The sequence below is a fragment of the Amblyomma maculatum genome, chromosome 1 (genome assembly GCF_055883805.1).
Source record: "Amblyomma maculatum isolate TAMU_Amacu chromosome 1, ASM5588380v1, whole genome shotgun sequence".
Taxonomy (NCBI): domain Eukaryota; kingdom Metazoa; phylum Arthropoda; class Arachnida; order Ixodida; family Ixodidae; genus Amblyomma; species Amblyomma maculatum.
In genome coordinates this window covers 171,888,850-171,915,942 of record NC_139344.1, presented here as the reverse complement: position 1 = coordinate 171,915,942, position 27,093 = coordinate 171,888,850, and the positions used below count along the sequence as shown (strand labels likewise).

The following is a 27,093-nucleotide window of genomic DNA, read 5'->3' as shown; positions in this document are numbered from 1 at the left end:
CAGAAACCTGAACCATCGTCCGTGTGCTGTGCGATGTCAGCGCACGTTAAAGATCCCCAGGTGGTCGAAATTCCTCCGTAGCCCTCCACTACGGCCCCTCTTTCTCTCTTTCCACTTTCATTCCCACCTTCCTCCCTTCCCTTACGGCGCGGTTCGGGTGTCCACAGAGCAAGTGTGACAGTTACTGCGCCTTTCCCTTCCTGTGAACCAATTTAATTTAATTTTTCACCTGTAGTAATGCGCATCTCGGCGGTGTGGGCTGGGCACTTATTTTTCGGTCCACTCCAACATGCGAAAACTGCATCATGTGCATTCCCATTTTCCGAGTTTTGAGCTCTGCAGTGCAGTCTAACAAATTGTCGATTACTTATTTTCGTCTGATTGTTGCACAGCGCGTGTAAATAAATTACCACTGCACCTAATAAACACTGACATGCACGTGCAACATCGCCGATTATAAACGGACTCACTGATGTCCGTCCGGACATCGGCGCACTCATCACAGCACTCTCGTAGGACGTAATCTGTACATCACAGCATCTCACGGTAAGCACAAACCACACCTCCAGTTGTACAACAAACACGAATGACGCGATGCTTGGGCTAGAGACACGCCGGCGGTACCCAGCTTTTTCAGCGCCGCTTGTATATGTATGTAGAACTTGCAGCACCAAACTTCAAGGCGAGCATAAAGCGATGCGTTACATGACGCATCTCATCACAGAATAACTACATAACGACCGCCGTAGACGTTAATCCACATGATAACGAGGGCAAAATGAGCGTGCGTGCGGGCCGCGGGATGGCCGTCAACACCGCGATTACATGAGCTTGCGCTCTGGTCGTGCTTGCTACCATGCCGCGGTCCAATTCACGTAAACCTATCATCATGTCATCACGTAGTCTATCAGTCTATCACCTATTCTAGACAGTATTCTTGCCACTGTACTATATTTTGTAATTTCACATTTCACGCATGCAGTATGTATAGCGTGTTGCACAATTAGAGGCGCGATGTAGAATGCTTCTCCCAGCTAAACCGCGCAATCCCCGCAGTTAAAATTTTGCACAGAAAGGGCATTTTGTTGCTAGTATTTTCTAATACCAAATTTGTTTGGTGTACTTGCCTGATTCGATCAAAAGAAGTCAGATGTTCCCGTCTTATGCGGCGGCAACGACGCCAGACGAGCCGCTGACACAGCGATGGTACTTGTGGCGCCACCTCATGCTGCTTACAACAACTCAAACCTTCTGCCTGAAACGTTCGCCCCCTCTTTTCCTGCTACAGAGTTGTAGCAGCATGAGGTGGCGCCACCAGTACCATCGCTGGGGCAGCGGCTCGTCTGGCGTCGTCGCCGCCGCATAAGATGGGAACATTTGACTTCTTTTGATCGAATCAGGCAAGTACCCCAAACAAATTTTGTATTAAAAAATAAAAATTCCCTTTCTGTGCAAAACTTCAACTGCGAGGATTCCACGGTTTAGCTGGGAGAAGCATTCTACATCGCGCCTCTAATTGTACAACGCGCTATACCTTCCTCCATGCGTTTTCCCGCCTTTACAACGGTAAGAGTAAGAAACTCTATGTTTACAACTGCTTGATGGCGATTCGGCTGCCGGAAATGGGAGAGACGGCCGACCTAGAGAGCCTGGAGTTTGTTCTAGTAGGTAACGTTGGACATGATTCGGAACACTGGTTCCCTGAATTTTAGCTGTGAAAGCAACAAAGCGGCTACTTAAGCTGTGGCTACGTAATTAATCCGGGACAGTTGCGGATTGTTTTATTATTTTTGTTTTTTTTTCTTTTTTGTAAGGACACAAGAGGGAAGCCACATTGGCCACAATATCCGAATCCAAAATCATCGTCACGTACGTCATATGTCTTAACATGGCGGTAGTCGCGAGCTGCGGAATCGTTTAGAAAGTACTGGTGGAAGTGGTGGTGCGGCTTTCGTGCCTGTATTTTATCTTGCACATCTTTTTAAATCTCCATCTTGTCTGAAATTATGACTGAGCAACTTCATTTACGAGGCACTCTGCGAGGCCACAATGGATGGGTGACGCAAATCGCTTCAAATCTCAAGTTCCCCGATACACTCCTTTCGTCATCTCGAGGTGTGGTAACTAATTTACTTTGAAATGTGAACGGATTAACACTTTTCTACTTGACACAGTTACTGACGATCTTTACCAGTTTTATCGGCATGTACGGTCTTCATGCAAATACATCATGAGAGTAGGTAGCTGCTAGAGTTTTATTACTGTTTGCAGATAAAACGTTGATCCTTTGGAAACTTACCCGTGACGATATCAATTATGGTATCCCAAGAAAGCGGTTGAAAGGGCACGGCCACTTCGTCACCGACGTTGTAATGTCCTGCGATGGTCAGTACGCACTGTCCAGCTCGTGGGATAAAACTCTGCGACTTTGGGATCTCGCCGTGTAAGTTTCTAGTCACGTATACCTCGTACGGCCGCCATGAACGTCTAGGTATGTATTACTTTCAGGGGGACTACTACTCGTCGCTTCGAAGGCCACGAAAAAGATGTCCTCAGCACAGCGTTTTCTGCAGACAATCGACAGATTGTGTCCGGATCACGGGACAAAACAATCAAACTTTGGAATACCTTAGCAGAATGCAAGTACACCATCAAGGTAAATTTGAGTGCCTCCATTCTGACTTTTTTTGCGTTTATTTGCATTGTGTTTAGTCGTGTGATGCACATCCCATTGCAGTGTTGTGTATAATCCTTAATAATACATGAGCATGCTCAAACGTTATTACAAACTATACATATGTTATTTGGTCAAGTTTCAGACAGGTTTAGCTGTTTGACAGTCATTTGTGTTTGGAGTTCAACTGGTTGCATGTATGCTTAGTGAATTGTGATGCTTTTGAAAGCAAGCACTTTTAATGACCATGCTCTGTTAGCCTTGTTTTAGAAAAAGTTGCGTTATATCTACTGCAGTGCCCTTCCTGGCATGAATACGTTACTACCTCCTGTTTCACAGTTGCTTTCCAATGTGGTTTTCTAATGACCTGGCTGCTGCATCTTATCGCTGTCGTGCCCTTCCCTGCAGTGCCCTCTAACAAGTGAGTGCACTTGCATTCCCTCTAATGCTATTATGCATGTAGTTCCTTGGTGTGAACGTGCCCGCTGATTTCAGCATTTCTTCTAAAGGCTTCAAGAGCCCTAGCTCAAAAGTCCGGTCATTTGTATAGACTAGAAGAATGGTTGCAGTGTGTGGGTGAGGGGGGCTGATGTGTCACCTTTATTTTGTTACTGGTGCGTGAAAAGAAAAGCAGTGAGCTTTCTGCATTCTGCACTATAGTCAGAAATTTAGGAAAGTTTGTGCTTTCAATACCCTCTTAATGAGTTTTATTCTGCCAGCTATATGTGTGTCTTGAGCTGTACTGCATTTGTCTGCTACTCATTAATGCCTGCCAGGGATGAAAAAAAACCTAACAATCTAGTTGCATTCCAGGTCTCTGACCTCCTAGCAGACGTGGACGAGCCGGGTTCTAGTTGCTCTTGGCAAGCCAGCTATTAGTTCTTGCTCCTGGTGAGCCCAGCTCGCCGTGGATTTTATGGCACTCTTTGTCAAGTTTGCAGCTAGTAGGGCCCATTCAATATAAATTTTAGTTGGGCTGACAGATGCTGATGTGGGTACTAAAAGACCATTTTGGTCAAAATTTAATGTTTAGAAAAGTCAGTTAGGGTTTAATTTGCTGCTTGACTTATTTAATGTTCTGCCAGCACTCTCTTCAGGCAGTGTTTAGTCAGAAACACATATACCAAGCCTAAAATTCTATAAGCTTAATTTGGTAATTTAGAGTGCTATTCATTTGTGCAAGTGTTGTGTAGTTCCGAAAGTTCTTCCTTTCAAAACGTTTTTCACTGCAGCAGAAGTTAATTCTTAATGTGGACTATTAAATTACAGGCAGAAATGGGATGAAGGGAGCATGAATGACAAACACTATGCCTTTGCAAACTTTAATCTTACTTTACCTTTCACCAGCAGTGGGTGATTTTAGTTATATGGATGATTTTAGGAGATTTTAGATATATGAGTGAAGTTCCGTTGGTGGTTCTTTAGCCCTGTGCACCAGGGGTGCGCCGTCAGAGACGGTATACCGTGTTGCAGTGGAAGTTCCTTGCGTCAGAGACGCCCCGTCGAAGTCGGTATGAGCGAAGGCTTGAGAGCAGGAGTTGACGAGAAGAAAACTGAATTTTATACACACAGCGAATATTTACAACATTTACAGCAGAGATACAAGTTGGAACCGGCTAAAAGGGAAATATTCCTACCTCGGCATAGCCGACGATGCCGATATCAAAACCTAGTCCAGAACGGCGGACCGTGCCCTCGGGCTCGATTTTAACCCCCTTAGGTCCAGCCCTAATTTCCGCAACGACCAATCACAACCAACATCAACCTGATTGGTTTGTTCCGACGTCCAGCGCCCCCTTCAACTTTAAGAGGACTAAACCCTCTCTCTCTCATAAAAAAAAAGGAAAGGTAGAACTCCTAGGGTCACGTCCTTCCATTGGGCTCTTGCATTGAATGAGCGTCTCACCTGCCCCTGCGAGGTCGAGACAACGCGCTCAACCCGGTGTAAAAAAAAAGGGGGGGGGCAAGAAAAAAACAGAGCAGTCCTGTCAAGACCCGCCTGTCGTCACGAGTGCAGTGCCATTGTTAGGCGTTCGCCACAGCATTCCATCGGGGCCCGCGCTAATCTGTTGTGCCTGTCGGTCCCTTACAATATGCATTGGGGAATCTTCTAATATGAAGATCACTTCCGAATAAAGATGTATTAGACGCATGATTTCTGGTTGCTGTTCATTTTTTGTGATGATGCATAATGCATTGCTGTACATTGATCACCAAATGGTATTTGCCTATGACCACTAAATCATATATAATCGAATTTCCTCTCTTACCTGTTAGGGCTGTAGTTTTTACAGCCGAGTGATGACTATGGCATCAAAGTTTCAATAGGTCGCGTGAAAGATAAAAACATTTGGTAGACACACTTAAAGGGGCCCTGGAAAAATAACAGTGCTAATATTCTAATGCAAGAAGCCCATTGAGGTGGTCATTGTGAGTATTCAAGTCAAATTTAAAAGCTCTGCTTGGAGCCTGTAATTTTCAAATAATTTTAAAGTAATCTTTTGGTAATCACACGCAACTGATTAGGCCACACTACCCTGCGCGCTCTCCTCCCGATGATATCAGCTGGGCCTTTTGGGTGCACCCACTCATTGGACTTTCCAAAGTAACGCGAGTGGGACAGGGCGTGGTAAGGTGCCATTGCGACTTGATTTCTGTATTTTTCTTTGCTCGCCAGCATTCACTGAGTGAGCTGAGGGAAGAGAGGAGGAGTGTCATTTTCCATCGCTAATATCTCTGGTATTATTGAAGCTAGCATATAAATGTTTTGTTGTGAAGAGGGCTGATGGAATATGTACTGCTTGTGCACATTTTGTTGTTTTAGTAATAAGTTTTTTATAGGCCATTGTAAGAGGCCATGTTTGAGAAAAAAAAGAAGTGTCAAATACAAACAGGAAATTAGTGGTCTATACAGTCAGATGCCTTTATAATGAACTCCTCTACAATGAAATGACCTGTATAATGAAGGATTTTGTAGGTCCCGGATGAATGCCTATCTTTTTTTATGTACTGTAAATGCCTCCACAATGACGACCTATGCATTGAAACACCTATACAACAAAGGAATTTGGTTGCCCCCATTGGCTTATTCTTATTCGCGCATTTTCAACGAACACAGGTAGCGGCACTGTCATTGCCATCCACAGCCCCTAGAGTAACGCAGTGGATATAGAGCGGCGGTCGACAGCGCAGCAGACTACTCAGAAAAATCCAAACTTAGTCATGGTAAAAATGGCACCAATGCAAAGAAAAAAATGTGTAGAAAGCAGAACTACCGAACATTATGACGAACAGTGCTAGAGTAGCCTGCCGTCGAGAAGCAAAACTAAAGGCTCAACATGTTCTTCGCAATTCGATTTAGAGGTGGCGCTAAGTAGCAAGCTGCAATGAGTTGTAGAAAATTGTCAGCTGTAGGCATGGAAATCAACAGTGGCGAACTATGAACAGCACGCGCAAGCACAGTGAAGTAGCCTGAAGCTGCTGCGACCCATTTTGCACCAGTCCTATTGGGAGCCTATAAATGACGTAAACTTCAGTGAGTGCTTGCAGCCATTTCCCTTCTCCCTGCTTTGAGTTGGACTATGCGTTGTACCTGTGCATTCGTTTTCGCACTGGCTAACCGAGTTGAGCACTCGTGGTTTTAGCCATTTTATATTTGTTCTTCAGCACGTTTGGAGTAGCATTTGGTGTTGATGGTCCGATAAGTGTAAGCAGTGCAGGAACATCTATTGAGAAGTTGCAAATTGTCAGTGCTGCCGGGAGTGGCTGTGAAAATAAAGATGTTGCTGAAGGGCATGGGTCAGTGACCGACACGGGCAACATTCCTTAAAGGCTAGGGCAAGTTATAAGCGCAAGTGACAAAAGGTGAGACAGGCCCGTCACAAAAGTGGATTCGCACCACCACTTTTCATGATGTTGATACTGTCCTTTGCATGTTGTTTGCAGACATTTGTGTGAGAAGGCTCTCTGTCAACGGGCCTTTGCTCTGTGAGAAAGCCAAGGAGTTTGTGCATTCAATGTTGAAGACATGTTCAGTGCAATCTGTGGATGTTTAAAGTTTTTTTCTTTTTAAGAAACTGTAGCGGAAGGAAAAGTCGACGCACCACGTGATCTTAGTGACGGCTGGCGCAAGTCGGAGCTGCTCAGAGTCCTACAGGAGCACACACATCAGAAGATATATTTACCACTGACAAAACTGCCATTTGTTATGAGCTGCTTCCTGTGAAAACACTGCAAGAAGACAGATTGCTGCAAGGGTGGCAGGAAGTTGAAGCAATGCCTGACCATTTCTTTCTTTTTTTTTTTTCTTTTTGTAATGCTGCAGATACAGAGAAGGTAAAGCCACTTGTGGTCTGACGGTCTGTGAAACCATGGTGCTTCAAAGGCGTGCATAGCCTTCTGGCTGACTATGTGGCCAGCAAAAAAGCCAGGACGACGGCAGAGTTGTGTCAAGCTGGCTTTTGCAGGAGAAAATGATGTGGCTGCAGAACCTGATGATTGCCCTTATTGTTGACAACTGTGTCACACAAAACAAGCTGACGTTGCTATAGCATGTGAACATAACTGCTATAGCATGTGAACATTTTTTGCCACCGAATCACACCTTTCTTGCAGTCTTTGTTAGATCAAGGCATAATACAGTCTGCCAAAGCACACTACTGCACAAGAACACTGCAGAGGATTCTACTAAACCTTGAGCAGAAGGTTGAACTGGCAACTAAGGTGAATGCTCGCCAAGCCATTGAAATGATAAGTGCTTGGTGGAGCATGTCGCCAGACATGCATAATTGCTGGCGGAATGCTGGATTTGCAATATTTAACATCGGTAACGACACGCCTGATGAGTGCACCAGTAACAGCAAATGTTCCAGTGCTGCTGCACAATTCCAGGAAATGCTCAACTCGTGTGTAGCCTCTTGCAACACAGCAGTGGGAGTGACGATTGATGAATATGTCACGGCTGACGACAACGTGGAGACCTGCTCGGAACTGACAACCAACGACATTGTCGAAGCCATTAAGGATGGGAAGAAAGAGAAGGCTCAGTATAGCAGTGATAAGCGCCTTCAAGTGAATATAGAGTCTTGACAGCCATGGGGGCTATAGCGGCATTCGATACTCTGCAGTTGTACCTTGTGTCACTTTCGGGTTTCGCCGTGGAGCATGCTACGAACCGTTAAGTGATACGCTGAGCCACAGTCGCTCATTCCATTGGGCGAAGTGTCCAGGAGAATTTTACCTTTTTCTTTCAATATGTGACTGTTGAATTCATGTCAAATAGAAGTTTTCTGAATGTGCTTATCTTGCTTTGCTGCGTGCAATACGGTGCGCGACCTTTACGATAAACTGACCAGTGTAGCAAAGGATATTAGAAGTCGCAAGTGCTTCATTATAAACACATTTGACTGTACTAAAGATTGCTTTTTTTATTCTAATCAGAGTGTTCAAATGTTTAGCTTTTAAGAAGCTTCATGCAGGATGCCCATAATAAGTAGATTTCAAGTTGTGGCCAGCCTATACAAAGTTATATGTGTTTTTTTTTTTCAGGATAGTCAACATGAAGATTGGGTGTCATGCGTACGCTTCTCACCCACACCTGGGGATCCCACGGTGGTCTCTTGTGGCTGGGACAGCAAGGTGAAGGTGTGGAATCTTGCAAACTGCCGGATGCGGGCTGAGTACAGCCATTGTGGCTACCTTAATACTGTCACTGTGTCTCCTGACGGCACACTTTGCGCTTCAGGTGGCAAGGTGAGTGTCTGTAGCTGTTGCCTTTTCAGTTTATTGTGGAACCTTGAGAAGTTTGGTATAGAATACCCTGGTTCGAGTGCTGTGTTCATGTGTGCACAAGAGAGCTATGACATCAGTAGTACTATCTGATTTTTAGTTCAAACGCACTCATCCTCACCACCACTGACCACGAAAATTGTACGGTCTTGTCTGTGCCATCGCTCTGATCGGCTAAGCTGGTTTGTGAGGTCACAACCACATAGCCTCGCGCGGATAATTCAGGCTAAGTTCGGTATAACGACTCCAACGCGGAAGTCTTCCCGACAGGTGTTTCAAGTTTGCCAGCCAACAGATAGAGTGGTGGAAACTGTGACTTCTTGTTGTGTTTTCACACTCTCGCTCACGCACGGGCACATACATACATAGGCAGACAGTGAGAGAGAGAGAGACAGAGAACATTGGAGCAGATTGGAACCAGAGCTTTCGCTCATTGTAACCATGTTTAACTAAGGACAAACATCCGTCACAGGGAAAAACAGTCAGACGTTCCACCAGTGACTAAGGACGAGGTCAAGAAAGCACTTGAAACTATGAAAAGGGGGAAATCAGCTGGAGAGGATCAGATAACTACAGATTTGCTAAAGGACGGGGGGGATATCGTGCTAGAAAAACTGGCCACCCTGTATACGCAGTGCCTGGTGTCATCGACGGTACCGGAACCATGGAAGAATGCAAACATTATCCTCATTCATAAGAAAGGGGACTCTAAGGACCTTAAAAATTACAGACCAATCAGCTTACTGTCTGTTACGTATAAGGTATTTACTAAGGTAATTGCTAATAGAATCAGGACAACCTTAGACTGCAATCAAGCAAAAGATCAAGCAGGGTTTCGGAAACGGTACTCTACTATCGATCATATCCATACCATCAATCAGGTGATAGAAAAATGCTCGGAATATAACCAGCCCTTATACATAGCATTCATTGATTACGAAAAAGCATTTGACTCAGTTGAAACCTCGGCGGTGATGCAGGCATTGCGAAATCAGGGGGTAGACAAGCCGTACGTGGAAGTGCTGGAAGATATATATAGTGGCTGCACAGCAACCATAGTTCTCCCCAATACTATTCACAGCTTGCTTAGAGGAAACATTCAGAGACTTGGAATGGGAGCAGTTAGGGATAAGGGTAGATGGAGAATACCTCAGTAATCTGCGATTTGCTAATGACATTGCCTTGCTAAGCAACTCGGGGGATGAACTGCAAATAATGATTGATGACTTAGACAGGAAAAGTAGGAAGGTAGGCTTGAAAATCAATATGCAGAAGACTAAGGTAATGTTCAACAGCCTCGGGAAGGAACAGCAGTTTACATTAGGTAGCGAAGTACTGGAAGTAGTAGGCGAATATGTCTACTTAGGACAGGTAGTAACCGCAGATCTGGACCATGAAAAGGAAATAACAAGAAGAATGAGATTGGGATGGAGCGCATTTGGCAAGCGCTCGCAGATTATGACTAGCAGCTTACCGGTATCGCTCAAGAGGAAAGTATACAACAGTTGCATCTTGCCTGTACTCCCCTATGGGGCTGAAACGTGGAAGCTAACCAAGAGAGTTCTACTTAAGTTGAGGACAACCCAGAGGGCTATGGAACGAAAAATGGTAGGGGTAACATTAAAGGAGTATAGACACCATTTTTTGAATCGTCGGAAGGAATACGATTGCTTTCCTGGTTATACAGAGATGCTCCCCAAGCAATCCCAACCTCGCACATTTCCGCGAAGATATTTTAATTTGATTTTAAAAGCAAGCCAGGCAAGTACTCTGTTTTTCAAAACCCATTGGCATCGACATCTCTGTGACGAAAACGTGTACATAGGTAAACAACATGACGTGGAGTCGGCAAAGCAAAGAGCAGTGACGACACATGGCCGGACTCGAACAGCGCCGCCGCCGCTTCCGGCCGTGCCCTGAGAAAGAACTCCGCTTCTGCTCGCTTTACTCGATGGCTTCTTCGTTGGTGCATGTTACAATTACCTCACCGGTGTACGTATGGAGACTGCCTGCTAAACTCGGGCCCCAACAGCATGCCTGCACAAGTGCAGGGCTTACGGCAACGGTGCCTGTCGATGGCGCGCCGGGAACATACTGCGCCGCTCCCCGCCTACCCTAGACGTCGCTAGCCCTAGCTGGTTTCACATCGAAGCGCCAGCGAAAGGCGCTTCGGAACGAGCTAACGCTGTAAAAAACGTCGGAGTTTAGCGCCGCTTTACTGGCAAGCCCATCTCGTAAAATAATTTCTTGCTTTGCGCGACGCCTTCAGCAGCGGAGCTAGCTGACATCAGGTGCGTCGCACCGGGCAGCAGCTGTCGGAAAAAAAAAAGTTCGCTTGTATCACTGTAAATTTTTCTATCAGGACCTCCGTATTGGCCGAATAATCCTCGCAATTTAATCGTGACTGATAGTCCTTTGTACAAATAGCTATGTAAGCGAATGAACAACGACCTGCGATAGCTAGATTACCGATAGCGGATGCTCAGGCAGCTATGACTTGGGAGCCGATCGCGGCGGCCACGGCTTTACGCACCCTGATTGCCTTGACTGCGCCAGATGGCGCCACATGCTTGGACGGCGGCACGCAGGCCTGCCGCGTCGGGACCAATCAGCGCGTGAACAGGCGTGAGCACGGGAGCCATCGGGAGAGCTTACGGGTTACGGTGGCTTATCGCATCATTACTAAAACATTTTTTTAGAACAGCTTGGCTCACAGCGTTGGCCAACCGGACTGATAAAGCAGCATCCTCACTGTTCCTTTGTTCAACATTCCTACCAGTTGACATTTCCTGCGCGTCAACCCACCAAGTTTTCGTGGCTGCTGCTGATTCCTGCTTCGTCGCATGAGTCGCAGGCGAGCGGGTCGGGATTTAAGTGCCCGGCAATGTTAGTAACATCCACGCTGCTGGGCAAAACGTCGCAGTACTAATTATGCTACGCTGAAGCGCTGCTCGACGACGATATTTTCGTGCACGTGCGACAGCAAGCAGACGAAAAACGCGACCCGAACGCGTCATCAGATTTTGTGTTTACGCGATCACCAACCTTGCCAGTAGGGAGCGCTCGTGTGGCGTTCTCGTATCTTTGACGTCATCGCGCGCTCGTGTCCTGAGAGATCGAAACCGAAACTGGCCCTGATAAATGCACTGATAACAAATTGATTGATCTGTGCTGGGGCTTTTTGGGTCACAGCCCCTCTGTTTTGGACCACTGTGGATCAATTAAAGCAAAAATACCGGAACAGAAAATGTACGTGTCTATACTCCTTTAAGAGATAAGAAGCGCGCAGAGTGGGTCAGAGAAATAACTCAAGTTACCGACATTCTAGTGGAAATTAAAAAGAAGAAATGGACATGGGCAGGACATGCAGTGCGAAGAGAGGATAACCGATGCTCGCTGAGGGTAACAAACCGGATTCCAAGGGAAGGAAAGCCTAGCAGGGGGCGGCAGAAAGTTAGGTGGGCGGATGAGATTAAGAAGCTCGCAGGGGTCAAGTGGATGCAGCTAGCACAGAACCGGGTTAAGTGGAGAAATATGGGAGAGGCCTTCGCCCTGCAGTGGTTATAGTCAGGCTGATGATGATGATGATCCGTCACCTGGCAGGGCAGCTCCTGGGTGACACCACAAATAGGGTTAAAGCTGTGTCCTCATAGATAAAGTGCGCCATTGCATCGGAGCTGATTGCAAAGGCCCCAATTAAACCTCCTCCATTTGACACCGTGGCTGCCAGATGGTGCCACGTGTACAGCTGAAACTGCAGCGCATCGTACCCATTGCCACAGAAAGTTCATATAAGGTACGTATCATGTAAAAAACAGCTGTTACACTGAGTCAAAACAGGGTAGAACGAGAGAAAGAAGATGGCTACACAGTATGAAAGGGCACTGAACAAGGTTAGAGGGGCAGCCTCGGTTCTCAAGTCGAGCCAACGTTTTGACAAGTGGACTGAGGCTCCCCCTCTACCCTTGGGTCAAAATAGGTGTGACGAAAAAAAGCCACTCTTTTGCTTATAATCAGTTTAACAGAAATAGTCCTAATCAGTTTAACAAAGATAGTCCCTGCCAGTCTTTTTCTTTTTTTTTTATGCCTGTGTGTGTTCATGTATGGTGTTGGTACTATGTCAAACAGAACAAAAGCTATTGAAAGGAAGTGAAAGGTGCTGTGTTGTCATGGTTTGTAGCACCATTATTTAAACGTGTACTGCCATATTACATTGATTGAATTTTAAATGCATCGTGTTTGTAGAAATTGGGTGTTATCACGTTGCTTGGTACAATCGATAATTTGCTTTATGCATATTAGTCACCGCAGGTGGAGCCTCCTGTAATTGGGTTAATTGCACTGCACAATTAGAGTCCCAGTGCATTAGGCAACTTTGGAAAGTAATCTATGTGCTGCAGAAGAGTTTGTTGCTTGTGCATTCATTGTATGGACTTTACATGCTTTACATATTTTAAAGGTTTCGTGTGCCTTATGCATTGCCTTTTGTGCACATGTGAGGGTGTTGGGGATAAAAGTTAATGGAGAGTACCGTAGTAATCTGCAATTCATTGATTGCGTTGCTTTTGTAACTTGGGGGGGGGGGGGGGGGAGAAATTGCTAAGCATCACCAACAACCTAAACTGGCAAAGCAGAACAGTGGATTTCTAATTAATTTCTTGACATGACCCAGAAGTGACTCAGAAGGCTATTACAAATGGACATGGATAAGTAAATTTATAAAAAAAATAGAGAATCAGCTAATATGCAGATATACAGAAATGCAAGAGGAATGCTAGAAGAAATGTGTGTACTGGCATGATTACATTGGCAGATATAGGTGTGAGGTTATTCAAAATTTTCAAAGGCAAACTGATAAATTCTCTTATTCGATTCACCGAATCAGTCAAGTAACGCAGGCTAAAGTTATTTGAAACAACTAAAATGCACTGTCAAGTTCACTAATAGTTTTCAGTTAAAAGGAATTTCATAGTGGTTTTCAACAGGTGCGTCACACACTTGTTACTAGTCATTCTGCCGTCACATGGCTCGTGCCGGCCCACACACGACACAGCAAGTATGTGCACATGCTACATCTGTTCAGTCTATCCTCCTTCAGTTCAGTCCTTACTCCTTGTCGCTCCCATCATGACATTACCACATAATGGTGGTGATGGTTGATGTGGCGCCATCTCTATAATGTGCCCAGTGCTTATGATGCCGCCATGCTTTCCTCACAGATGTTTTAAAAATGGCTCACATCGATGCAATGTAGCGTGCTCCTGTGGCTGCTTTACATGGCATACAGGGTCAAGCTGCATGATGTAGTCCATTCATGTGACAGCATTCATAATGCTCATACATGGCTTCCATGGTTGGACAGCGTGGCAGCGCTCAGGCAACATCAGCAAGTCCTGCCTCGATGTGCAAATTTGGAGACCATGGTTTATACATAGATGTCGCCCCTCTCAGCTATGGAGATGCGGCACTTATTTATCCACTGTCATCACAACGATTTTACTATATTTATGGCAAGACAGTTGCAAATTTTAATAAGCACTGACTTGGTGCTCCATGCCACCTAGTGGAGGTCAGTGTTGCATGTTTGACAACTGTAGGCGTAACTCCGTAAGTTATGGTGCCATGTTGCAGCGCTGCTGCTGATGCTTAGCCTTTTCACGCAATTATTCATTGTGTATGAATATTTGCAACGGTTGTGAATATTTGGCAAAAATATTCCTTCAGTACTTGATTTACTCTTATCACTATTTGGTTGTCAGGTACACTATTCTTATTCGATTTGGTACTGAAAAAGTACTGTTCACATACCCCTATAGATAAGAGCTAAAGTTGCACCTGAGAATTGGGCAGGTGTAAGATTCTGTGCGGAATATTTATGCATGACTATTTAGGTACCACCGACGTGGTGGTTGATGGAGCGATACCAGCTGCATCCAGCTGAGGCACAGGTTCTGACCTTTTCTCGACCTAGCCACCACATAGCATGGCATGTGTCAGTCACAGCCACTGCAGCGTGCCTCTATCAGGGGTGGAAGTGCTGCTCCATTTGCTCCATGCTGCTCCAAACTGCTTTTCCTGCTCCATCCTGCTCCAGAATGTAATATTGCTCCAAAACTGCTCCAAACTGGCTGCCTTGAGGTTTTGCCATCAACTTTAGCAGAAAACGGGAGCTATGTCACAACACCGGGGGCAAAGATATAATGTATATTGCACTGGCCTAATACAAATCAAATTCTTGTAAAGGAGGGAAACATTTAGCATAATAAATATTTGCTAGCAAGCAAATTTAGTACGAGCCACTGGCGATTGGAGGGAATTAATTGTGAAAAAAAAAATGCACTGTGCATGTAACATAGCACCGCTTCCCAGCCTTTTGAATTGCTGGTGGAGAGAGCAGCAAGCGAGGCATATAGCACCAACTACTGTGAGCCATTAGGAAAGTTGTATGACTGCAAAAACTGCATGAGTTATTCTAATGGTTCTGCTGTGAGAGCAAGACTTCACCATCAAGCCTCTTTGTCAATGACAAGCTTGTCAGGCTTATGGCAGATAAAATCATACTTGAAGCATTATGCATTAGTATGCCAAAGGTGTCAATCACTAGGAAGCTTCTCAAAAGTGTTGGAAAGCCATACAGGGCTTATGCCAAGGTGTTAAAAATGAGCCCCAGGTATGCTCAAGCAAAGAATGATGAACTCTTGGCAGGGGGCAGTGAAGTAAAAAGGCTGAAGGATGCTGCCCTTCAGTGCCATCTATCGTTCTTGAAGGCACTACTGATCAGGGCTCAGGAAATTATCAGCAGAGACATAGGATTGAAAAAGATATGTACAAGATAGAGAGCGCAAATGTCGTGTCCATTAATCTGAACTCTACATTAATGGCACTGCTTGAGCACATCAAAATGGTAGACTCAACATTTGAAGTCAAAATAGGCAAACGCTTTAGGGTCAGATTAGGTGCTCAGTTATGAAGCGTGCCAGTAAGCGTTTCGTTTGCTGCTATTCTGTTCCAAGTTCTCGCTAAGGTCAGCCTGTGTTATACTATATCTTTACATGCTTTACAGATTATGCATAGTGTGGAAGTCTCTTGCGGGGTCGATACATTGAAGGAGATTTTATTGACAGTCTTGGTCACACCACAGAGTGCACTGTAAGTGCTCTACTGCAACATCAGCAAGCCTTGCATCATCACTATGAAAAAAAAAAAAAATAATAATAATCACCTTAGATGAATCAACATGCGTCACTCTTACTGTGCCATCGGTGTGGTCATTGACTGCAATGCTGCAGTGAGCACGCATCGACTGCCGCATACTGCCACACAATACTGTGGCGTAGTCCACAGGCATCAGTGTGTAGTTTGTAACCTTAATCAAGAGTAACCTGCTCCTATGTGAACGATGACTTTACTATTTGCAGTGTAATCGGAGAATGAGCAAAGATGTCCACATTGCAGGTTGCCTCTTCAGATTATGGGCGAAAATTGTGTAGCAGCAGGGGATGACCAGCGAATGGGGCATACATCTCTTGTCTTGTTTACTGGCTCTTCAGGCGATTCAGTTTTATAATAATGCTGTAATAAATTTTCTTCCGTTTATCTGCTTCCCATAAACACTTGTTGCCAATTGTATCACCATTCACATTGGTTCCAGACAACTCTACCTAGCCCAGTGAAACAATTTGTTCCCCTTATTGCTTCAGTTACTTTTGACTGCACTTTCACAGTTCTTTGTTGTATTGAAGGTAGCTGAGGTGGATTATGGGCAAGTCTTGAAAGGGATGATTTGGTGGTGTCGAATACTGCTGCTACTTGTGCAGCACATTTCTTGAACTCTTTTTATTGAACCTCCTTTATTAAAAAATGTGGGGGTTAGTAAAATTTTCATTTGCAGGTGGGCAAGGGGGGCAACCACTTGCAAGCAAAGCTTTTTACCTTGAAAGTATTGATTTTATATAGTCAGATTTGAAATGGAGAATATAAGTTTGACTTCTCTTGTTGACTATTACTTGCTTAGAGTGGCCTGTCCAATGATGACAGCATGCATTAACAGAGCATTTTCTGTCGACTGACCATTGTGTCCTGCAATGCCGAGGGCTCCCCACTCGTTGTTAGCTTGGTTTGTTTAAGTTTGCTTAAGGTATGAAGATCACTGTCTTCTGTGACTGTCCAGGACTGCAAAGCCAACTTGTGGGACTTGGAGAAGAGTGAGCTCAAATGTGTTCGTGACAACCAAGACATAATAAATGCATTGTGCTACAGCCCAAGCAGATACTGGCTTTGTGTAGCCACAGGACCTGCCATAAAGATTTGGGTAAGCATTCTTTTTGCTTATGCAGGATTGAGCAATTCAAGGTGTGCTCTTAAAGGGACTTTGCAACACTGCTCAATGAAGTTGCGGTATGCCTGGAATGATAAAAGAGGTGTGCCATTTGGTGAATAATTTTAATACGTTTTGTAGGAGCCGAGTTATCCGCAGTCCAAAATTTGAATTTCTGCATCTTTGGGCCTTTTTGCCTCCTCATAATTTCTTGCATACTCAAAAGTTGATGCTGCTCTGCTGGCCTCATTCATTCAACCCTGCTGCAGATGCGCACGGCGATTCCTTCCCTGAAGAGAGATTATTGGTGTGCTGCTAGTGCGACGCAGCTGATTGGTTGCGGCCTCAGTAGCTGCATGGCCTCTGAAAGAATCTAAGCAGTAGAAATTTTTGAACTCTCATAAGCAGACGCTTGACATGCAGGAGGACGCGAGGTCAAAAAACTCGTCGGAAAGGTCTTTCAAGTGTGATTGTGGGTTCTCTGCAGTGTGCAGAAGTATCATTTAGCAGAGACGTTCATGACGGTGCAAAGTAGCAACTGAGCAAGTTGATAAAGGATGTTGGAGGGCCCCTTTAAAGGATCAAACTTTGGAACCTCTTACTGTGCCATCATGTCAAGAAGATACAGTTTAGCAGTGAAACTGTTTATTAGCTGCTGTGAACAGCCATGATTAAAATAAATGTGTATTATTGAGCTTTATCTACATTGCAACACAATCTACACTGCAACATGAAGCTGCTTGCCTTTTTTCTGTTTTGTATGTGTATCATTGAACACTTAAGTTGCACATAATGCTTCCATCAGAAGAATATATATACTGTAGATATATGTATTGACTGTTGTACCACTGACATGCTATAAGCAATATGTGTGATGTGCTTGTTGGTGATGAAAGAAACCTATTCGCATTTTCGTGCACTGCCTGCATGGGACAATGAGTATGGTACACAAAGACCATGAGCAGAATAATGATCATACCCAGAGTCTTCTCTTTTTAGATAACAAGAGAAAAGCATGAAATAGAATTGAGCATGGCAAAGCCATCCACACGCTAAGGCATTAATGCATGAGAGTTCCCATGTCACTGTCGTGCTGCGGTCACCACTGCCGCTTTGTGTTTTCACTCGTAGTCCTATGCCAGTTTGCTTTTTTTTTTTCTCTTCCCTACTTGGCACTCCACTCTCATCGTCTTCCCTTATGTGTGGCTTCTATGGCCTGTATCGCCCTTGCCTCTTTCCACCTTTTTTTTTTTTTTTCGCCTGCATAAACAACCGAACTTGGATGCAGTAGGGTCGTGAAATAGGTCTGTATATAAAATATGGCAGTAGATAAGCCTACCTGTGACCTAGAAGCAATACATTGCACCAGTGCTAGTTATGTACTTCTTGCAGAGGCCTGTCAGTGGGGGGGCAGAACACTGCTCACTAGGCATTCCTAGGTCTAAGTTGCAGCAGACAAATATTTGGAACTAGCAGCTGTGCAGCATAAGATGTCTGATTCTGCTACAGATACACTGTAAATATAAAAATTGCTACAATTTGAGTTTATTTAAGGACACAGACAGTATACAATTGTTATGGTGAACAGGGCTAAAGATGACGTGAGATTCCAAGCAGTGCCAATAGACAGAGGAGGAGGATTAGTGGAAGGATTTCTGCAACCTCTTCAGCAGCGAAGCACACCACGTGAGGGCCGCCACTAAGCTTTAGTACTCATGCCTCACTGCATGAGACCAATGTGGCGTGGTAAATGAGTACAAGAGTCCCGAGCCCACCCTTAAAGGGCCCCTGAAATGCTACTTGAGGTAAAATTCTAATGCAAACAATTCATAGAGACGGTCTTTGTTAGTATTATAGTCAGATTTGAAAGCTTTACGTGTAGTCAATAACTTGTAAACTTAAAAAGTGGTCCTGGCGACCGCTCGTAGCTGATTTGGGCGACCCCTTGCCGTGCGCAAGCCTGCCCGCTGACGTCAGTGGGGCTGCTGGGCACAGCCGCTCATTGGATGCTCCCAAGTTAGGCAAGCAGGACGAGGTGTGGTGGGCGCCGCCGTGACTTGTATTCTTCTTTTTTTCTTGCGCGCCGGGGTGGGCTGAGTTGAAGGGGGAGAGAAGCATGATTTTCGATCGCCCATATTTTGAGGGCTAATGAAGCTAGCTTAAGAATTTTTGTATTGCAGAGAGGATTGATGGGATACCTATAGACCTTATGCAAAATTGCTGCCATCTATCGGACCTTCAGCGAACCGCGCTACGCGACGCCATGTTGAAGGGTTGAGTGCGTCGGCTGCACTTATGGCTGCTGCCGTCGTGTTAGCCGCGTCTGCTTTGCGCTGTGATTTCCGCGTATTCGTTCACATTCAAAGCAAAAAATGACTAAATAATAGACTATTGACTTGTCCATGCTGCTTACATTCCAATTTTACTTCGTTAAGCGATACTGCGCTGCCAAAACTTCTTGCAGCATGGTATCAGCGTGGTACGGTGGTATCAGCGTATCTACAAACGGCAAAACCTTCGTTGTTGCTCCGGGGCATTCCTTGATACACTACTCTCAAATATGCGTCCATGAAAGTGCAGAACATATTGATATTGCTTCCGGGTGTAAAACATGTTTACGATGTCATTACATGTACACGAAGAAGCTTAATGTTGTTTCTTGTTGCTGTTTTTTTAACATAGGACTGATGCCTAATAAACACTGCGCTCTGATGGACCTTCACAGTTCCCAGTGCAGCGCGTGCACTACTGTTCCCATCCTCTGTCTGAACGTTTAGCAGCTGATGTATCTCGTTAGCGTGTAATCAACCATATAGCAGATCCCATATTCTATATGTTACTGGCTAAAACCCCTAACCACGTGAATTTGCCGGCCGAACGTGACAGCTCAATGACATGATTCTGTGCACGCTGATCCTCCTGAGATATGTAGTTTCTGTTGCCGTCACATCGTGGTTTTATTTCGTGAAAGTCAATATATAGCAGATATTGCTGCCTGCGAAGTTGCATAGCAGAGGTCTGCCTTATACCCAGACGCAATGTCAAGCTCCTTCGTGGACGCGTATTCGAGCAGTGCTTTGTGCAATGCGCAGTTTTTGCAGCAAAGTCTTTCTCCTCTCTAATGCTGCATTTTTTCTTTTTCTTTCCAGATGGAATTGAAGTATTTTAATTGTTTTTTGTTGTTCATGTTAGGGATGAGCTCAGTATAGCGAGACAGGCACCAACTGTCGGAGCTTATTCGGAGTCTGTACCAGTTTCTAGCATTTGAGAAAAGCTTTTTTTTTTCTTAAAGTTCCGGAGGAGAGGGGGGGGGGGGGGGGGGGGGGAACGTGGTTTAATGGCTTTCTTTGCTTGTGAAGATATTGAATGAAAAAACTAAAAGCACTGCGCTCTCTTGCAATATTCGACACTAGCGACATTCTTCATGAAATCGTTTTGCGAAAAAATAGCGAACACATACGGGCTGTGTAATGTTAAATGGCGGTTTTCTTTCTATAGCTGCCGAACATATTTTGCCATGTCCGAATTTATGGGGAGTGCAGTCAGCTGACACCTGAAAGAATACAAATGTCTTCAGTGTGGAAGTGTGATGCATGGGATTTTTTTTTTTTTTTTGCCATATTGCAAAACAACAAACATTATTTGCCAGCAGCAATTCAGGGAAGTAGTAGAATGTACCTAATGATGGGCATACAGAAAATGTGATGCATACATGTATAGGGCTGGGTACTTTTAGACAAAATAAAGTTGGAAGACATTTGCGCGCTCATTCTTGTTTCTACTGCGATAGCTGCAGTAGCAAACCTCACTGCTAAGCGCAGTAAGGCTAGCTACAAACGATATTGCTCTTTGGATAGTGTCAAATGGTTGACAGTTTCAATCCCTACCTCATTACACAGTTTTCATGGTGTGCCGTGAAGGTTAAACGAAGAAATGGCATTATTCAGTGATATGTATGGGAAAAAAGAAAACTGGCGTGGACCAAATTAAGGTGTAACTCCTTTTCAATGCACCTCGCATAACTCGCTGCAAAAAAATCTCGCACTAATAAAAAAAGCAAACAGCGCGGTGACCGCCATCACTATAGCGACAACAATCATGCGAACTCGCTGTAGACGAGAGCATTTAAACGGTAGGCGCAGTTGCTGCCACATATATATACTCCGAGTCATTTCGTTTGCAGCTCGTATTCTGGAGACGCATCTCAGCAACTAAAGCCTGGACATAGTCGACTATAGTATTCAATTCATCGATGAATCGAATGCGTAAAGACGTTAGAATATCGCGCTGGAATTTAAGAGAGCAGTCTGGCACCTTGTGCCAAAACGTGGATACCTAGACGTATACATACGGGCGGAATCTGTTGACAGCTTGTATTCATTAAATGTTAACAGCTGAGATGAATTGGTGCGACAAGGAAATCAGGAACAATACTCTTGCACATCTTTTATGCGAAAAGGCGATGCGCAGTCAGTCTACAGGCAAATTTAACACACCGTGGGCGACATATTTCATCTGCCTTAGCACCGTGTACGGATTTGCAATCTTCCAATGCACACTAAATAAGATATTTTACAATTCAGCGCACCATTGATCGAAAGTGCGCCTAGCACGACAGCCACGCGAGAGCAGATTAACACAAGTCTCAAGAAAAGAAGAAGAAAAAAAAAATGGCTCAAGGGATATAACTGGCTGCTTCTTTTCTTATACACCCTTATTTTAATTTTGCATACAACAAGGGGCACAACAGTATGTCAATATTATTGGCAACAACGAGCATTAACACAGCCGGCTGCACAACCCCATACTATGCCGCTTGCCACTCCTCAATGCAGCTACCCTTGAACATGGCGGAAACGCGTGCGGCGGCCAATAGATGGCAGCAATTTTGCATAAGGTCTATTGCTAGTGCACGTTTCATAATTCTAGTAAATAGCTTTTCATGGGCCCTTTAAGTGCAACCTACATTCACCTCGTCACATGATTTTACAGTTCAGGCACTGCCAGCATGTAGATGGCCACAACCAACCAGTCTGCACATGGAAAGCAATTGCGGAGCACCCTTTGGAGTTGCTCTAATTGCAGTGGTGTGGGTCGATACATTGAACTGGCGAAATTGCAGTTTGATATATAGCATGAACCTTCTATTCTTTTACACTGGATTTTCAAGGGGATGATTTGGGCATTCCACATAGCCAATAAAATTGTCCGGGTCCGACTGTACTGCATTTTACCTCCAGGTTTCTGAAAAGTTACTTTCCTTACAGCTCATGAGTCTTGTGGGTAAGGTTGTGTTAATATCGTAAAATTGTGGTTTCAAATATAACGTGAAGTGTGGTTTATTTATTCAGGGTACCTACAGTGGGGGCCCTGAAAGGCATTATTGTAGGGGGGTTAATTACATTAAAAGTGCAGAAGTTAATAAACGCAACAAAACATAGTAAACGAAAACAGCATTAACAGCACCAGTGGAACATACAAACCGAGGACAGTATCAAACGCACACAACATTTCCTGAGGCAGCCTGAAAGTTCGTACTTGCAAATACTTCATTTGACAACATATTCCATTCATTTGTTGTATTGGGGAAAGATGAGTGGTTCAGAATATTAAACCGGCAGTTAAAACTTCTAATTTTATGGTATTGTCCCTCCTTCTTGAAACATAGTGAGGTTCCCTTAAGTTGAGTTTTCTTTTGCTAGGACTACAGTTTCCACCCCAGCGCTTCTCGAATTTCGGAGCCCCCAACGTGGAAATCATATTTTCTAGTTACAAATCTCGTAGCACACTTTTGGACTGGTTCTAATTCGTCTTTTAAGATGTTCGTAAATGGATCACAAGCCATGCATCCATATTCAAAATTGGCCTAGCATTTCTGACGTCCAATGTCTCTCTTAGAGATGAAGTGGCATGCTTGAAATTTTTTCGAAAGAGGCAGAGAAGGCCTTGGGAGGCCTTGGAAGCCATAGTGTGAATGTGTAGTCTAGTCTAATTTCACTGTAAACAAGACACTGAGTTACCCGATACTGTCATTTGACAAATCTGGACAAAATACTGATTGAAACTATAGCTGCTATACATCTTATTTCTTTAGTTTATAAACTGCATGTGGAAACATTTTTTCTGTGTTGTCATTTTCCATTACCATAAAATACCAAGCAAGTGCACCCCCTCTCGCTTGTCAAAATCACCATAAAATTGGGGGGGAAGGGGGGGTGTCTGCTTTCTCGGTACGGCACCGAAATTCAAGATGGCAGCAACAGTGCACATGGATTCAAATTTTTTATCTCTGATCAGGCCGATTGGGCTTGGAAGTGTGCGCCAAGACGCTGCCATGCTGTGTTGTTTCTCCGCTACCATCTGCTCCTCTGGTTGTGTGCATCATGTCTGGCTTGCGGTGGTCATCCAGTGCCGTCCATCAGCCTTTAAGCATCTACGTATCAGGCGAGCCAGCATTGTGCGGGTGCCATTTTTGTTTGTGATCTTTTTTAGAATTGAGATTAAATTGGATGGTGCTGGCAGCACTACCTGGGTGAGGTGTATGCTAAGGGTAGGAAGTAGGGAAGTGCGGTGTGGCAGGGAAATGTGTGGAAATGTGAAATTAGCAGTGAGGTAAGGGGAGGCACTTGATAAGTATTTTATGGTAATCACACCATGTGGATACCTTATCCAGATCAGACTGCCGGTCAAGGGTATCGTCTGGCTCATGATAAGACAGTAAACCACACAATCATCTGCATAAAACCTAACACGAGAACACTGATCACTGGCTGATCATTCACAAAAACAAGAAATAACAATGGCCCGAGGATCAAGTTTCTGTGGCACACCCTATAGTACATTAAAGGAAAGCTGCACCGGTTTCAGATTTCGATGAGTTTTGAGTGGTTGAATGATTATGGCTTGCACTTGAAGCATGCGAAATATCTTGGCGCTAGCATTTGAAACAATGACGCAATTAGTGATTAAAACCGCAACGGCTATCGGGCTTCACCGCACTGCACAGCGATGGGTGGGGGACGCATGATGACGTCATTGACGGTACCGATACGTTTCCTGCATAGACACTGTTGCTTTGAAGAAATAAAAACAACGGTACCGAAAACAAAGCTCTAGAAATGTTGGTTGTCATCGTCAGAAAAAACCCAGCAAGACGTGGGCGAAGGCAACGAGCATCAGAAATATTACCATCCATGACGTCATCACCGAGCTTCTCCGCAGAAGTTCAATGCTGTGAGAAGCTCGAGGTTTAATCGTTGATTACGTCATCAGTTTGAATGCTAGCACAAAAACACTGCATGCATTACCTACAGCCTATGTAGATTTTAATCCTTGAATATAGTGAAATTCTCAAAAAGTGATGCAGCTGCTCTTTAACAGATTGCGAAGTGACACCATTTAAATAAACACTTGTTTTCATGCACAAATATACTCTCAAATCCAACCAAGAAATATAGAAGGGATACCTAAATATGAATTTAATTAGAAGCAGAGAATGCGATATCGCATCAAAAGCCTTGTGAAAGTGAAGAAAAACTACATCTGTTTGAACACTACTACTTATGCCTGCTGCAATATTATGGATGAATTCCGGGAGCCGAGTCTTCCAGGACAGACGTGAATGAAATCTATGCTAAGCAGGCTAGAAGAATTTATCAGTAAAGTGCTCAAGAAGGTGCTTTGAAGAAAGCACTTTCATTTTATTAGTGCAGATATGGTATTTGATGACACAGTGTTGCATCTGCCACATGACAGATGTGGTGCTTTTACTCATTTATTGAAGTATAATTTAAGCAAAGGAGTCAGAGTTGCCACTTTTTTCCTCTTATGCCAAGTGTTACATTTGATGCGAGGTAGTGTCAGTTCAGTTAAAGGTTAAAGAATAAGGTTAAAGAATGCATATGTCTTATTTGTGGCCTGCATGACATTTTGAGGTAAATGCTAACTTGAGCATTGCTGCCAAGACGAAGAGCGAGAATGTTTAGTAATTGAGCTTTTGAATGATTCTTTTTAGAAGCGGATAATCATGACGACTTTTATTTACTTGTACTCTAATTGAAGCTGTGGTGAAGTAACCATTACTTACTTGGTGTCTCTCCTGTAGAACTTGGAAGACAACAGCCAGGTGGATGAACTGTGTCCTGAAGTGGTGACACCAAATGCCAAGGCAGAACTGCCACAGTGCATCTCGTTAGCGTGGTCGGCTGATGGTCAAACACTCTTTGCTGGCTATACTGACAGTCTCATCAGAGTCTGGCAAGTCTCCATAGGTGTTGCTCATTGAGCATTTGCTTGCCATTTTATGTGCTATGTCAATTCAGGACCCTGATTTCTAAATTTAGAAGACTTTCTTCAAAATATTCTCGATTCTGAAGATGACAAAGATAAGACAGACTGAAATTTTAATTTCTTTTTCTTCTGCAATCAATTTATTTTGAAGGCAAATGGTATACCTGACCTATATAGGTTAAAATTCTGATGTGCCATTCTTCTTCTTGTGCTCAGTTCTTTGTGTGTGTATTTTCAGTGTGACCTGGTTTTTCAAAAAATTTTTATTTGATATGTTGGTATGCAGTGTTTCAAATAAATCTGAATAAGAACTTCATTTGTGAGCTGTCCATTCTTTGGGGATTATGTAGTTTATAAAGGTACAGTGGTTTTGAGTGGGATATAGCAGCTTTTTTCTTTTTTGCAGAGAAAGGGGTTATTTCATGAACAAGGTGCATCATTTTATCAGAAACATGGTCAATTAATTAAAAGACGTGTGCCAATGACGCGTCTATCATTGAACATCTCGAAACTTCCCTTGTTGATTTCGATGACGCCAATGTCTGCGCGCTCTGGGACAGTTTCAAAAAAATCTGTTTGTATTGTATCAATACTTTCGTACCTAACAGGCACAAAAAAGAAAGGAAACGCCATGGATGACACGCAGTATAATTCAAATGAGGCGAAGGGTAAAACGGTACAAGAAAAAACGCGCAGATCCTGATGTGCTAAAGGAATTACTGGACAATCTAGCACGTGCCTTACGTGATTCAAGATTATTTCTTTCACACATCCCTTCAAAACTTTATAAAAACCGAGCCAAGTAAGTTTTGGAATTACATTAGTGAAAACAAGAAAGCAGTCACACAAATATTGGTGGACAACACTACGTTATGTGATCCAAAGGCCATTACTGAACATTTTAATAGTTATTTTCAAAGTGTATTTTCTGCCCCGAGCACAGGTACCGACAATAGCCGAGTGTATTACCTCGCCGAAGTGAATTTTATTACTTATCCTGGTGTCATTTCCATGTTGCTGAACTTGAAAACCAAAACGTCATGTGGCCCTGACAACATTCCAAACGCATTTCTGCGACGCTATGCCGAAACTCTGGCTCAATTCCTCGTAATAATTTTTCGCGCTTCAATGTCATTAAGTAAAATACCTGATGACTGGAAGACAGCTCGAATTGTTCCCGTTTATAAAAAAAGGAGACAGTCTTCTCTTGCAGAACTACCGTCCCATATCATTGACGTCCCCATGCTGTAAACTATTAGAACATATAGTTGCACATTGTATGAACGAATTTTTAGAAAAAAATCGCGTGCTAACTAGCTTCCAGCACGGGTTCAGAAAAGGACTCTCGACGGCAACACAGCTAATTACAGTAATAAATTCATTTGCTTCCGCTATAGATAATAAAGGCCAAATCGATGCAATATTTTTGGATTTTAGCAAGGCATTTGACAAAGTTCCTCATGATAAACTAATTTTTAAAATGAAAGAAATTGGCATTCCTGATATTTTAGTAACATGGATTAATGCATACTTAAAAGACCGCCAACAGTTCGTTGAAGTGGGGGGACAACGTTCGGGCTCTCTCCCAGTTTCATCCGGTGTTCCCCAAGAAGCGTTCTGGGCCCTCTGCTTTTCCTTTTGTATGTCAATGATATTGTTGAAATTGTTAACCCACCAGTGCAAATTCGATTGTTTGCTGACGATTGTATTCTATACAGAGAAGTTACAAATAGGGAAGATCAATGTGACCTGGACAGTGCCTTGAACGTTTTCGAATGGTGCGACCGATGGGGCATGATTCTGAATGCTGATAAAAGTGTTTATATGCCGATAACCCGAAAAACCATACGTCATAGCTACACATATAAATTAGGCTCTCTCCCTCTTCAACAAGTATCCAACTACAAATACCTAGGAGTAACCATAAGTAGCAATCTATCGTGGAACTTGCACATAAACAATATCTGCTCTGCTGCATTTAGAAAATTGTGCTGCTTAGGACATAAACTAAAAAATGCTCCTTCTA

At 43.9% G+C, this 27,093-nt stretch overlaps 1 protein-coding gene across 4 annotated transcripts; it reads left to right on the top strand.

The window, feature by feature from the left end:
* Window positions 1-1,848: 1,848 nt before the first annotated feature.
* LOC146204890 (small ribosomal subunit protein RACK1-like) lies at window positions 1,849-25,383 on the top strand. 4 transcript variants are annotated; one of them, XR_014704078.1, is made up of 7 exons: window positions 1,849-2,115; window positions 2,272-2,443; window positions 2,509-2,656; window positions 8,222-8,425; window positions 15,525-15,610; window positions 16,632-16,772; window positions 19,928-20,049. XR_014704078.1 is itself a non-coding variant. In XM_084589595.1 (6 exons), exons 1-6 carry the CDS (start codon window positions 2,007-2,009, stop codon window positions 19,985-19,987), a joined length of 834 nt encoding a protein of 277 aa, XP_084445721.1. In that variant the 5' UTR covers window positions 1,852-2,006; the 3' UTR covers window positions 19,988-20,061. The 4 variants fall into 4 exon arrangements, 2 of the variants coding, with proteins under 2 accessions (XP_084445721.1, XP_084445720.1); XR_014704077.1 differs by lacking the exon at window positions 19,928-20,049 and adding an exon at window positions 24,883-25,022 and having other exon boundaries at window positions 1,850-2,115; XM_084589595.1 differs by lacking the exon at window positions 15,525-15,610 and having other exon boundaries at window positions 1,852-2,115; window positions 19,928-20,061.
* Window positions 25,384-27,093: the final 1,710 nt, after the last annotated feature.